Below are 13,189 nucleotides of genomic sequence, written 5' to 3' on the forward strand. Positions count from 1 at the left end.
GCATCCATGTTGCTGCTGCAAATGGCATTATTTCATTCTTTTTTTTATGGCTGAGTAGTATTTCATTGTATATATGTACCACATCGTCTTTATCCATTCATCTGTTGATGGACGTTTAGGTTGTTTCCATGTCTTGGCTATTGTGAATATTGCTGCTGTGAAGATCAGGGTGAATGTATCTTTTTGAATTATAGTTTGGTCTGGATATACACCCAGGAGTGGGATTGCTGGATCATATGGTAGGTCTATTTTTAGTTTTCTGAGGAACCTCTATAGTGTTTTCCACAGTGGCTGCACCAACTTACATTCCCACCAACAGTGTTGTAGGAGGGTTCCCTTTTCTCCACACCCTCTCCAGCATATGTTATTTGTAGACTTTTTAATGATGGCCATTCTGACTGGTGTGAGGTGGTACCTCATGGTAGTTTTGATTTGCATTTCTTTAATAATTGGCAGTGTTGAGCATCTTTTCATGTGCCTATTGGCCATCTGTATTTCTTCTTTGGAGAAATGTCTCTTTAAGTCTTCTGCCTATTTTTTTCATTGGGTTGTTTGCTTTTATTGTCATCAAGTTGTATGAGCTGTTTGTATATTTTGGAAATTAAGCCCTTGCTGGTCGCATCATTTGCAAATATTTTCTCCCATTCTGTAGGTTGTCTTTTCGTTTTGTTTATGGTTTCCTTTGCTGTGCAAAAGCTTGTAAGTTTGATGCGGTCCCCTTTGTTTATTTTCATTTTTATGTCTATTGTCTTGGGGGACTGACCTAAGAAAACATTGGTATGATTTATGTCAGAGAATATTTTGCCTGTGTTCTCTTCTAGAAGTTTTATGGTGTCATGTCTTATGTTTAAGTCTTTAAGACATTTTGAGTTTATTTTCGTGTATGGTGAAAGGATGTGTTCTAACTTCACTGGTTTATATAAGGCTGTCCAACTTTACCAACACCACTTGCGGAAGAGACTGTCTCTTTCCCATTATATATTCTTGCCTCCTTTGTCAAAGATTAATTGTCAAAGATTAACTGAGGTGTGTGGGTTTATTTCTGGGCTCTGTATTCTGTTCCATTGATCCATATGTCTGTTTTTGTGCCAATACCACACTGTTTTGATTACTGTGACTTTGGAGTACTGTCTGAGTCTGGAGTGGCTATCCTCCAACGTTGTTCTTTTTCTTCAGGATTGCTTTGGCAATTCTGGGTCTTTTATGGTTCTGTATGAATTTTAGGATTATTTGTTCTAATTGCGTGAAAAATGTCATGGGTAATTTGATAGGGATCGCATTAAATCTGTAGATTGCTTTGGGTAGTATGAGCGTTTTAACAATGTTAATTCCTCCAACCCAAGAACATGAGATGTCTTTCCATTTCTTTGAATCGTCTTCACTTTCCTTTATTAATGTCTTACAGTTCTCAGCGTATAAGTCTTTTGCCTTCTTGGTGAGGTTTATTCCTAAGTATTTTATTTTTGGGGTTGTGATTTTAAAAGGCATTGTTTTTTTACATTCCCTTTCCGATATTTCATTGTTGGTATAAAGAAATGCAACCAATTTCTGTATGTTAATCTTGTATTCTGCTACCTTGCTGAATTCGTTTATCAGTTGTAGTAGTTTTCATGTAGAGTCTTTAGGGTTTTCTCTATATAGTATCATATCATCTGCATCTAATGACAATTTTACCTCTTCCTGAAGGAATTAATCTTGAAGTTCTACTAAGACTTTTGGGATACCTGTTTTAATGAGCCACTACTTCCTGCCTGAGATTGCACTATGCACCAGAGATTCTAGAATTAGCATAATAAAACTAATAATGCAAACAACAGCAACAAATCTTCACAAACCTTCCTTGCAAGGAAGTAAAGTCCACTGGAAACACAGACAAGTGAAACACACATTCAAAATGGCAGTGATTCTCAAACATTTATGTGCTGAAAAATCATGACAAGCATGATACCCAGGGCAATTACTAGACCCCTTCTCCAGCTGGTCAGGTGTAAGGTCCTGTAACTCTTATTTTTGGTGAATGCCTCCAGGAGAGTCTGAGACAGATGTTCTCAGTTGTCGTCAACCTTTAGTGTGCATCAGATTTGCCTGAGAATATTGTTAAAACACAGATTGCTGGGCTCCAGTGCCAGAGTTCTAACCAGTTCCCAGGTGTGGCTGATATTGCTGGCCCAGGGACCACATTTTGAGAACCACCTTTCAAAACTCTGCAGTATGCGGTTGTGTGTGTTGTGAATGAGACGGGCCCAGGGAACCAAAGGAGGGCAAAGGGACTCTGCCCTAAATTAGTCAAAGGTAACAATAGCAGCTAGAATTGATTGACCCAAGAAAAAATTATAAGAACTTTACCTGCATTTGCTCATTTAATCCTTTCAGTAAGGTACATAGGTGCTACTTAGTGTTCCTCTTTTACAGGGGTGTCCAGAGAAGGTAACTACTTTGCCCACATCCTAAACTGGTAAGTAACAGATTAAGAATTCAAGTCTAGGAAGTCTGATTCCAGAGCCCACACCTCTACCCTTTCTGCATGTAGAGAGGAGTAAAGGGTTGTCAGTGAAGCCTTCCTGGGGGCCCTGGCCTCTGAGTGTAGATGGAAGGATGAGTGGACATAAAGATCATTATTTGTGTGTGGTGGGGGTAGGGGAGGAAGTATGAGGGCTTCCAGAAGAGCCCGCCCTCCCCATACATCTGCTATAAGCAAGTCTGATGATCAGGAGTCCGGAACATGAGTATGACTATGAGATACTGAGAAGGGTTCTAGAACCCTGAGGTTAGAGTTCTGGATCAGTTAGTAGGTAACAGAAAGTGAATGAGTGATTTACCTTACTTTCCACGGGTAGCAGGAAGTTTGGAGATAGTCCCTCTAGCGTTAGTCCAGCTGCTGAAGGGCATCACCAGGGGACTGGGTTGCTTCGCTCTTCCAGCTTCCACATCTCTGGCACGTCCACATAGCTTCAAAGTGACCCCAGAATCTCCAATAGTGTTCCAACAATTTGGGCAGGAAGAAAGAAAAGGAAAAAAAAAAAAGAAATTAAGTAAGAAAAAAAAGGCAGTGTCTAACTCAGAGAGCAAATTTTTTACCACAGATGGTCAGCAGACTTGCACTTAGATCTCATCAGCTCGGATTTTAAACTGGCCACCTTAGCCTTAAGGATAATAGGGTCTCCTAAACCAGGGCTCTGATAGTAAGGAATAAGGAGAGAGTGGTACTGATTAGCAGTGCCTGCTGTCCCAAACAAATATTATCCCCAAACTATTTTTTTCTATCCTATATTTTACTTTAAAGAATGGAGGGGAAACATGATTTATCTGTAAATAGCCTTTTAGAAAGGGTACAATTATATAGTTATACAACCCCCTGGAGGGCTCCTTTCTTCTAAAATCTCTTTAAAAACTGTTCAAGGTTAAGGACATTTTTATCTCAATTTAGTAACTTGCAGTCGATTATCTTGGAATGACATCCTCTCTCTGCAGATGTTCTGTCAGGCTTTAGAAAATTCTAGAAGTGGACAGAGAAGTGTTATGGTACATGTATTTGCAATATGCACGTCTTTGAAATGAAATCCATTTAGGGACCAAAAGGCATTTCATGTCTTTGCTATACATTTTCACATATTTGCCTTTCCAGAATTCCTTTGAGCAAATCTGTTAGATGTAACCCTTCCGTTTCTCCCATCTGAATTCTTTATTACTAAACATTCTTCAGTATGCTCTCACTCCCCTCTGTCAAAGGCGTTTCTCTGGGTCCTCACCCTTCTCACCTCATATGTGAATGCGTATCTTAAACTGAAGCAACAGTCTGCTATGACTTCTCCATAACTTGAAGAACCCGTCTTTGTGGGAAAAAAAGTAGACTTACTAACTTAAAAGGTAGAATGCGCGCAATGTTTCTGAGAGTTAAAAACTAAGGTAAAAACATAAGCAAGGGAAAAAACTTACAGTGGATCCTTTTCAAAGACTTTATTTTACAGAGAAGGCAACTGAGGTTTAAAGAAAAAATGCGTTAGTTAAACACTAAATAATAAACCTTAAACCTCAGTGGAGCAACACATGGACAGTTCATTTCTCACTCACTCAGGAGTGTAGTATGGACTTTGGTGGTCTTAGGGTCAGTTTTCTGCTCAGTTATTCAGGGACCCACCACCTTCATCAAGTGGCTCTACGTTTGTCCTAAAAAGGAAAGGAGAGAGGAAGCTGCAAGCTACAATTATCAACTCGTTATCCTTCAGACATAAACTCTTCAGGTCACCTCTGGTCACATTCTTTGGGATAGAACCATACCCAGATGCAAGTGGAGATGGAGAATGTTGTTCCTATCTTGGTCCTAGTGATGCCTCTACAGGCTGGAGGAGCTAATTAAAGTGTAGTCAACAGCTCGTTGTTTCTGCCACAAGGAGTGATTAGCCTAAGACTGTGGATTAATTATGTGTGTGTGTCACATATACATATAATACACACAAACATATATATGTGTGTGTATATATACATTTTTTAGCATGAGTTGACACATGGGGCTTCTGCCGTATCAAAAGAGTACAAACTGCCTCTTGTTGCTTTTTCTTAATTGAAGTTGACTACTACTATTTATTTCCCTTCATTTTGCTACCTCCCCCCCCCCCGCCTTTCAGTATTATATGAAAATTCTGAAAGAAATAATTTCAAAGTTTCCAGTGCTTTTAAAGGTAATAGAATACTCAGACCTTAACAATTTTCTTGTGTGAAACTTTTGCCAGCCTAAAATAGTTAACTTATGAAAAGTAAATTTAGATTGATACAAAAGAGAAAATAAGCTGATATTTTTGTTTTTTTTTTTTACACAAATACCCTGAGCCAGGGTGGAAAATAAATGGAAAACTGGAGGAATTTAGATCCTTTTATTGTAAATTTAAATATTTTTAATTGTAAAAATAATACAGCCTCATTGCAGAAACTCCAAAATTGAAAGGATTTAAAGAAAAAAGGAAAAATAACTCAAAATCCCATTTCTGATAAATCATCTCTGTAACATTTTTGAGGGTATCTTTGGAAACTTTTTTGTGACGGGGTGCATATAAATATAATGCAAGTATAAAATACCTTTAATTATTATATCAAACTACAAAACAGTTCTATAACATTTTTATTTAGTAATATAAGTATGATTACTCATCACCTAATAAAAATCTGCAGCATCATTTTTAATGGTTGAACAGCATTCTGTTATTTATTTAACCAGTCCCTACTGTTCAACATTTAGATTATTCCTGTTTTGCTTTGCTAAACAATGAGACAAGCATCGTTGTTCATATGTCTTTGAGCATTTGTTTATTTCCTTAGAATGGACTTCTAGAACTTGAATGGCTGGTTGTCAGTTCTGGTACATACTGACATATTGTCTTCCAGAGAGGTTACCGTGCTTTTTATTTCTACCAAGAATTTAACATCCAACGTAGTTTCTTACACACACTCATCAGTACCAGTATTATCAATATCAATACCAGTATTATCAAGTTTTTTAAAACTTTGTCATTCTAGTCAGTAAAATATGACACCTGAATTATTTTATTTGTATTTCTTTGATTAATAATAGCAAGGTTGAACATATTTTCATATCTTTATTGGCTGTTAATACTTTTTAGTTTGTGACTTTATGGCATCCATTTTTCATTGATGTATAACAACCTTTTATATATCAATGTGTTTATTTTGTTGTTTGTTGTCAATGCAATTTTTTTCTCTTCATTTATTAATTTTTATTTTGTGTGTGTTGAACTTCTTTAATACTGTCAAGTCTATTCAAAAACCCTTTAGTGAACACAACAAATGTGGAAAATCAGTCATTCTCCTGCATTTTGTAATTAATTTATTTCCTTTGGGCAGTATGGAAATGTAAGTTCTTATTTCATCTTATGGTTGGAAAGAATCTATTCCCTCGGAAAGGGAGTATAGTCTCCATGATGCAGTAATGGGAGATTTTATAGGGTAGGCAGGGTCTACAGAAGAAAAAACCCTAAATCACACTCCATTGGTGGTTGCCTTATTTATAAAAATGGCATTTGAGGTTGTGTGACTGCCATCAGGTAAGCAAAATTAATTTTTAGCATGAAGTACTCCTATCAGCAAGAACAGCCTAGGATAGGCTAGCAGTAAGAAGTGAGGGGTTATGGGATTGGGGCATAGCCTCTGTTTCCTCCATTGCAGCTGGAAATTTAAACTCTGGGCTCCTGCTTGATCCAATCAGCCCAGCTAGTATGTGTTGCCAGGTAGGGTGAATAGACTCAGAAGTACAAGAGCTCATCCTTGGTGCCCTCTGGAAATGAGCAGAGAATACTGTGTCAAGAAGAGGTGATCAGTCCATGGTCTGGAGACTTGGATCTCCCCACATAGTCCTTAAAGTCAGGGTGAGACAAAATGCCAATACAAATTATATTGATGACAGTATCAATGAGGTGACATTGAGTCCTTTGACCCAACGTGTGTCTGCAGTGTGCCATCCATTAGTAAATGGGCAAAGCCATTTGACAGATCGATCTGATACAATGAATGAATCTGACACTCATAGTTTGAAAAACTGAAACTGTATCCATTTGTCAAGAACAGTGGCTACTTGTTCTGCTTTATTCCCCCTGGTAGAACTAGGTAACATTGCAGGCAGGCAGTAAGACGTTCCGGCATTTCACCCTGGAGTAGCCCCAAAACTGAAGAAGCTGTCTTATCAGTAGTTAGCTCCTTGTCACCAAGAATATTAAAGTAGATTTGTATGATTAGCAAATTAAAGAGACTGTAGTGCCTACCACTACTGTATTCACTAAGGCACCCAAGTTATTCTAAAGAAATCCTAATAATACATTAGGACCGTTTTGAATATTTTTATTTGATTAGCCATAATCTTCTAGTTATAACATCCATCACCATTTTGACCACTGAAACTTGCCCTTCTTTTCTTACAGCCTAGCCCTGTGGTCTTGGGCTAATCACTAACCTGCTTAGATACAATTTTCTTCTCTGTGAAATAGAAACAATATTATATGCTTTGAAGGACTGCAGGAAGATGAGCTGTAATGTTTATCAAGTGCCTGGTAAGTAGCCTGGCCCATAATAAATACTTGGCTAATTGTAGATGTTAGTTTCATTTTTAATTTTATTTCCAAACATTGCTCTTTACTTTTGGAACTCTAAAATTTGTTTTGAGAGTGGAGGACTTGTTGTTTGGTTTCCTCCAACACTCTCTGTATATTCTGTACTTCTATCCCTACATCATTTATATTAATGGAATAAATGATCTTTGGTCTGGTGATTCCAAGGTGACGAGCAGCTAAGTGGAGGTTCAGTGTACACCTGGAAGTATGGATTTTCATGCCCAGTGCAAATGTGGGAAAGGCATTATTCCCACATTATAAAGGGGGTAAAGACCTCCAACTTGAGGAGACTCTGGGTTGAGAGATGAGAGATTTACAGGTACTGTGTTTATCGTACAGGATACCACAGGGGCTTTTATGTTCTGTAGCAAGAATTTGCACCTTATACCCTTGTAGTTAGAAGTAAAGCATACCACATAACTAATATCTAGTAAGCATTAGAGTTAGAATAAATACCATTTATTTAACGTTTCCTTTGTGTGAAGCATTTTACAGTTACAACATATGGGCGGATACTATATTGTAATGGTTAAGAGTGTAGTTTTTTGAGCTGGATAATCCTGGATTGGAGTCTCATCTTTATTACCTCTTTTGTTTTCTGTTTTATTGAGGTATAATTGACAAAATTGTAAGATAGTTAAAGAGTATATCATGATGATTTGATATACATATGCATTGTAAAAGGATCCTTCCCATCACGTTAATTAATACATCTAACAGCTCATGACACCTTTTTCCTTTTTTTCTTTTTTTGGTGAGAACACTTAAGTTCTATTCTCTCAGAAAATGTTAGTTATACAATACAGTATTATTGACTGTAGTAACTATGTTATACAGTAGATCCTCAGACCTTATTCATCCTGCAGCTGAAAGTTTGTACCCTTTTACCAGTCTTCCCCTCTTTTCCCCACCCACACCCCAGCCCCTGGCAACCAGTTTTCTACTCTGTTTCTATGAATGTGGCTTTTTTTCTTTTTAGGTTCCATATATAAATGATATCATTCGTATTTATCCTGTCTGGCTTATTTCATCAGCATAATGCACTCCTGTTTCATCTATATTGTCACAAATGAAAGGATCTCCTTCATTTTTTTAAGGCTGAATAATATTCCATTACCTCTTAAATGAGTGACTTTTGGTATATTGTTTACACCTTCTAAGCCTCAGGGTTTCTTTTCTTCTGTAAATATATATATATATATATATATATATATATATATATATATACACTAACAGGTTATTTTCTGATATGTGGAATGTTTGTTGAATCAACAAATAATTAGCTGAGATCATAAATGTGACACTTAGCACTGTATTAACATTTATTAATACTCTCCCTGTTAATTTCTACAGTAAATTGTATAATAAGTAACAATAATAATAGTACTAGTAGTAGTTTTAGAAAATGCATAGGATGTGCCAGGCATCATATACTGTACTACCCTCCTTCATGTGTACCACAAGTTACATGTGGATATCATCTTCCACGTTGTTTCCTTTAGAGAAAATTGAAGCTCAGCAAGATTGAGTAGCTTGCTCCAGATGTGAACTCAGGTCTGAATCACTCCACATATAGGTTCTTAATGACTCCATGTCTTTAATTCCACATCTGCATTTGTTTGTTGTTGTTGTTTTTAACTTTTCAAGCATCTGATCTGAAATTCCTTTCTCTTTGGGGAATTTTCCACTTTGTGGGTCTTGGTGAGAAACAGAGCCTTCCTCTCGTTATACAAGCTGAACATGTCAGATACACTGTTTACTCACATGCTCAGTCTCCCCTACAGATGGAAAACAGTCGGGCGACCTCGGGTTGGCCAACTGCATCCCTCTCTTGGATTTTTTTTTTTTTTTTTTTTTTTGGCTGTACGCGGGCCTCTCACTGCCGTGGCCCCTCCCGCCGCGGAGCACAGGCTCCGGACGCGCAGGCCCAGCGGCCACGGCCCACGGGCCCAGCCGCTCCGCGGCACGCGGGATCCTCCCAGACCAGGGCACGAACCCGTGTCCCCTGCATCGGCAGGCGGACCCCCAACCACTGCGCCACCAGGGAAGCCCCCTCTCTTGGATTTTGAATTACAAATAAATGATGTAAAGAAGCAAGGCCAGCAGTGCTGGGTCAACCTCCTGTTTCCTGTTCCTGCTTGGTAGCAAGGCCAGCTAGGACTTATAACATCACTTTGGCCTGATCCTATAATTGCTATAGCATAGCCTTGGCTTTCGGTTGTTTAGTCTGCTTGTAGTTACTGAGACCTAACCATAAACTTCCAAAAGTTTCCTTTTCTGCTCAAATTAGCCGTATCTGGTTCCTGATGATTACAAATAAGACCTTTCCTGATATACAATGGTGACCTACTTATCCAGGCAGATGTAACATCGTCCTGGCAGGGACAGAGGGCAGGCAAGTTCCTTGAACAGCTGAACAAGAAGAAAAAGACCTAAGAAGGAAGAATTGAAGCCCGTTCTGCTTGTGTTATAATTCTACCCGCAGCTGCCTTTGTTTCACAGAGAACATGCTAAGGACCATGTCCCTTCCCCTGTAACAGACGAGCAAAGTAGACCCAGGCCTTCCAACCCAGAGACCAGCTGAGCTGTACTGTGGACAATCTAGGATGTGAAAGACTTCACCCAATGTCTTTGTCACTTGACACATTGTTCCTCTCTTTGGGAAGTAGCTTCTTTGTGTGACAAGAATATGCTAAACCAACACTTAAGTGGACAGAGGTGAAAGATGCCAAAATTAGCTACAGAAAAAAAGGCGTAAAGACTTGTATTTTCTGTTATTTGAAGGTGTTAAGACCCCACATAGAATATGAGTCCTTTAAAGGAAAGTTGTGAATGGCCCAGGGAATGTTGAATTTCCATGTGGCAATATGTTCTTGATCGGTCATGATGATGATGATGGTAGCATCAGTAGCATTTATCAGTGTTTCCTGGGTGAGAGGCACTTTATCCTAATGACCTTTTATCCCCATGACAACCCTGTGAAGTGGGAAATACTGTTTCAGCATCTTCAGGGTTTTTCTTTTTTTTATCAGGAATTTACCCTAGATCACAGTTGGGTGGTAGAACGACCAGAACTGGACACTAGCCTTTCCTGAATTCCCAGAGTGTGATCTTAGCAGTTGTATTGCCTGATGCAGAGCCATGTAAATGTTGCCAAAGCAATGAAACGTGTACCTATTTCTAACAGATTCTAACTCAGAAGCTCTGGGGTTAAGTGCAGAGCAGTTGAGTGTGATTGTCTTTACAGACAGTAGATAACTTAAGAGAAGTTGTTTAAAAGTATATTTGCATATTGCACTGCACTGTCATATCTGTGATTGGTTAGCTATTGAGTAACTAACACAAATCCCAATCCCAACTCTAATCTCATTCATCTCTTGTATGATATTTGACCTAACTGAGGCAGGTTTTTTTTTGTTCTTTCCCACAAACACACATCGAACATCCAAAACATGCTTACCATTTGTGAGCATATTCTCTTAGTTATTTAGGAGTTGAGTAAGAGTGAGAGAGAAGGGCTTCCCTGGTGGCGCAGTGGTTGAGTGTTCTGCCTGCCGATGCAGGGGACGTGGGTTCGTGCCCCAGTCCGGGAAGATCCCACATGCCGGGGAGCGGCTGGGCCCGTGAGTCATGGCCACTGAGCTTGCGCGTCCGGAGCCTGTGCTCCGCAACGGGAGAGGCCACAACAGTGAGAGGCCCGCATACCGCAATAAAAAAAAAAAAAAAGATTGAGAGAGAAAAAGACACATAAATATGAAATACGGTCATCATTTTTTTAATATCCTTTATGTTGTTAATCCCTCTTAGCATTTACTGCCATTCACTCATTTGTATTATTTGGGGTATAGCAGTTTATTCACACAGCATTTTTACATATGGCTTATCATTTGTATTCTATTTTAATAACACTAATAATTATAGACTATTGACAAACTCATCAGACCCTACATGTTCATTTCAAAATCATGAAAATAAGGTGGAAAATGAGGTGTAAAGTGGAAAATCTATGTGTATGTTTTCATTGGTGGAATGAGGAGCTACCTGAATATCACTCCTTTAGCTTTTCCTTCAAATGGTGCACTTTTTCCTCCATGCATAGGAGTCACTTCCATGAGGTAAACAGTAGTCTTGAGGGCAAACCTCAGAAGTAGAAACAGGAGAACTTTTCAGTTATGGTAAAATCAAACATATTTTTCTTCAGTAGTGAAAAAAAATTCTTCATGAGAAGTTCAACCACTGTGAGTTCCATGGTGGAAAAACTTTCCCCTTATAGATGCAACTTCCCCCAGAATTCTGAGAAATGTCGGTAGTAGAGAGGGGTGTTGCATACACCTGTTTCGTTTCCCTCTGACTTTTCCTTCTCCTTTCTCTATTGACATTAAAATCTATGGTGAAAGCACATAGTAAGCAGTCTAGGACAATTGATATGACATTTGATCTAAATCTCCAAAGTCTATTTTAGATGGGGATGCTATGAGAGTCACAGGAGGGGAAAAAATCTAGAATTATTCTTATGTGATCAAATGTACTAAAATAACAAAAGCAAATCTTATTTCTAGCTAATAACATAGCATTCCTTATATGATGTCATATTATGGCAGAAAAGAAATATATGCGTCTATTTTCTTCTATATTAAAACTGCTAAGGAGTGGGGACCAATGAACTAAATCAGTTGTTTTGGGTTCAAGTTGTAGTTTTTAGTAGCCATGCTTCTTAGCAAATTTTCAGAAGCAAATGTAGTTCGTTTACTATCACCACTAAATGTGCAATTGTGTAGATTTGTGGAAAAAAGTATTATCAAATATGTATACTTTAAAATGATTTGTGTAAATTTATCTATTCATATTATTATTCTCCCGAAGTAAATCAAAATCTACTCTATACTGTGTTTTTCTTCTATAGCTTAAAAGGGGAATGTATGTTGAAACTTATTCAAATATTTATTAGGTGTCTACTAAGTGCCAGGCACTCTACTAGGCAGTAGAGATGTTGTATTAGAGGTGGAAAATGTCCTTGACCTCCAGAACTGATACTCTTGTAAGAGAAATACTGGGTCAAACTAAGTCAACAGTTTCTTTGCTACAGAGCTTTTTACGAGTCTTGTGAATTATGAGTCTCTGATAAGGAGATGTAGTGGACAACAGGTCCCAAATTTATTTGAAATCTTTTCCTTCATGGACTGTCTCATAGGATTTATGATCCACTGAACACACCTTGAGAGACACTAGTATTCTGCAGTGGTTAGTTAATTGTTTTCTATTAAACAACTATATACTGAATCCATGATATTATTATCTGGATGTTTTGGAGGATACAATGATGTACATGGCCACTGTGATGATAAGGGGGTCCAGTTTAGTTAAGAAGAGAAACCACAGGAGTTATAACTTAATGTAACAAAGAAATACACACACATATACATATATTTATGTGTAAATTACTATTTATATAGTATACAATGTCTTCTGAAGAAGATAGAGTGTTTGTAACTTGGGATCTCACAGGAGGTTTCACAGAGAAGGTAGACCCTGAACTGGGCAGAATTTCAGTAAGTTAATTTGGTTCTGACCGTACGATAAAATCAGGTATTTGCACTGGTCAATCTGACCTTGATGGAACAGCATTCCATTTGCAGGGAACAGTGTGATCAAACATGCAGTGGTGGAGATGGCCAGCTTGTAATATTCCAGTACCTGGAAAGTGTTGGAACATCTGCTTTCTCCATGGTCTAGAAAAGTGAATCTCAAGTGAAATGCACGTATAATGGAGGCCAGTGCTCTTTGCTTTGTACACTGCTTTGATTCTACAACATGCAACAATGTAGTGATCTGTTTCAGATTGTCATTATTCGAGAGGGGTCTTAGTAACAGGAGTGGAAAAGGAAGACCTCTCTTCCTGTGTTTCTGCCCTATGCTCTTAAGCCAGAAAAGGTACCAACATCACTGACCTGACCTTGTCTCAGGTATCTATCAGGATCTACTAGAATCATTCTAGTGAAAGGTAACTAGACGTCCAAAGGACTCAAAAGATACACTATAACCTTTGTATACTTTATATACCTGGTGAAACAAAA

At 38.3% G+C, this 13,189-nt stretch overlaps 1 protein-coding gene across 6 annotated transcripts in view; it reads left to right on the forward strand.

Annotated features, from left to right (window-relative positions):
• LOC309820495 (uncharacterized protein) overlaps positions 1-13,189 on the forward strand; it is a 90,791-nt gene that overhangs the window by 11,373 nt on the left and 66,229 nt on the right. Inside the window, exon 4 of one of the 6 annotated variants that reach the window (XR_014296519.1) lies at positions 6,927-7,055. The exons of 4 other annotated variants lie outside the window; for them this stretch is intronic. Coding sequence is in view for 1 of the 2 variants with exons in the window: in XM_082651288.1 (XP_082507414.1) it covers positions 2,413-2,455 (43 nt within the window). In the remaining variant the exon portion in view is untranslated. Of the gene's footprint in view, positions 1-2,412; positions 2,456-6,926; positions 7,056-13,189 lie in introns of all 6 variants that reach the window. One more of the 6 variants, XM_082651288.1, reaches the window with a different exon arrangement.

Source organism: Grampus griseus (assembly GCF_964374135.1).
Source record: "Grampus griseus genome assembly, chromosome: 3".
Classification (NCBI taxonomy): Eukaryota; Metazoa; Chordata; class Mammalia; order Artiodactyla; family Delphinidae; genus Grampus; species Grampus griseus.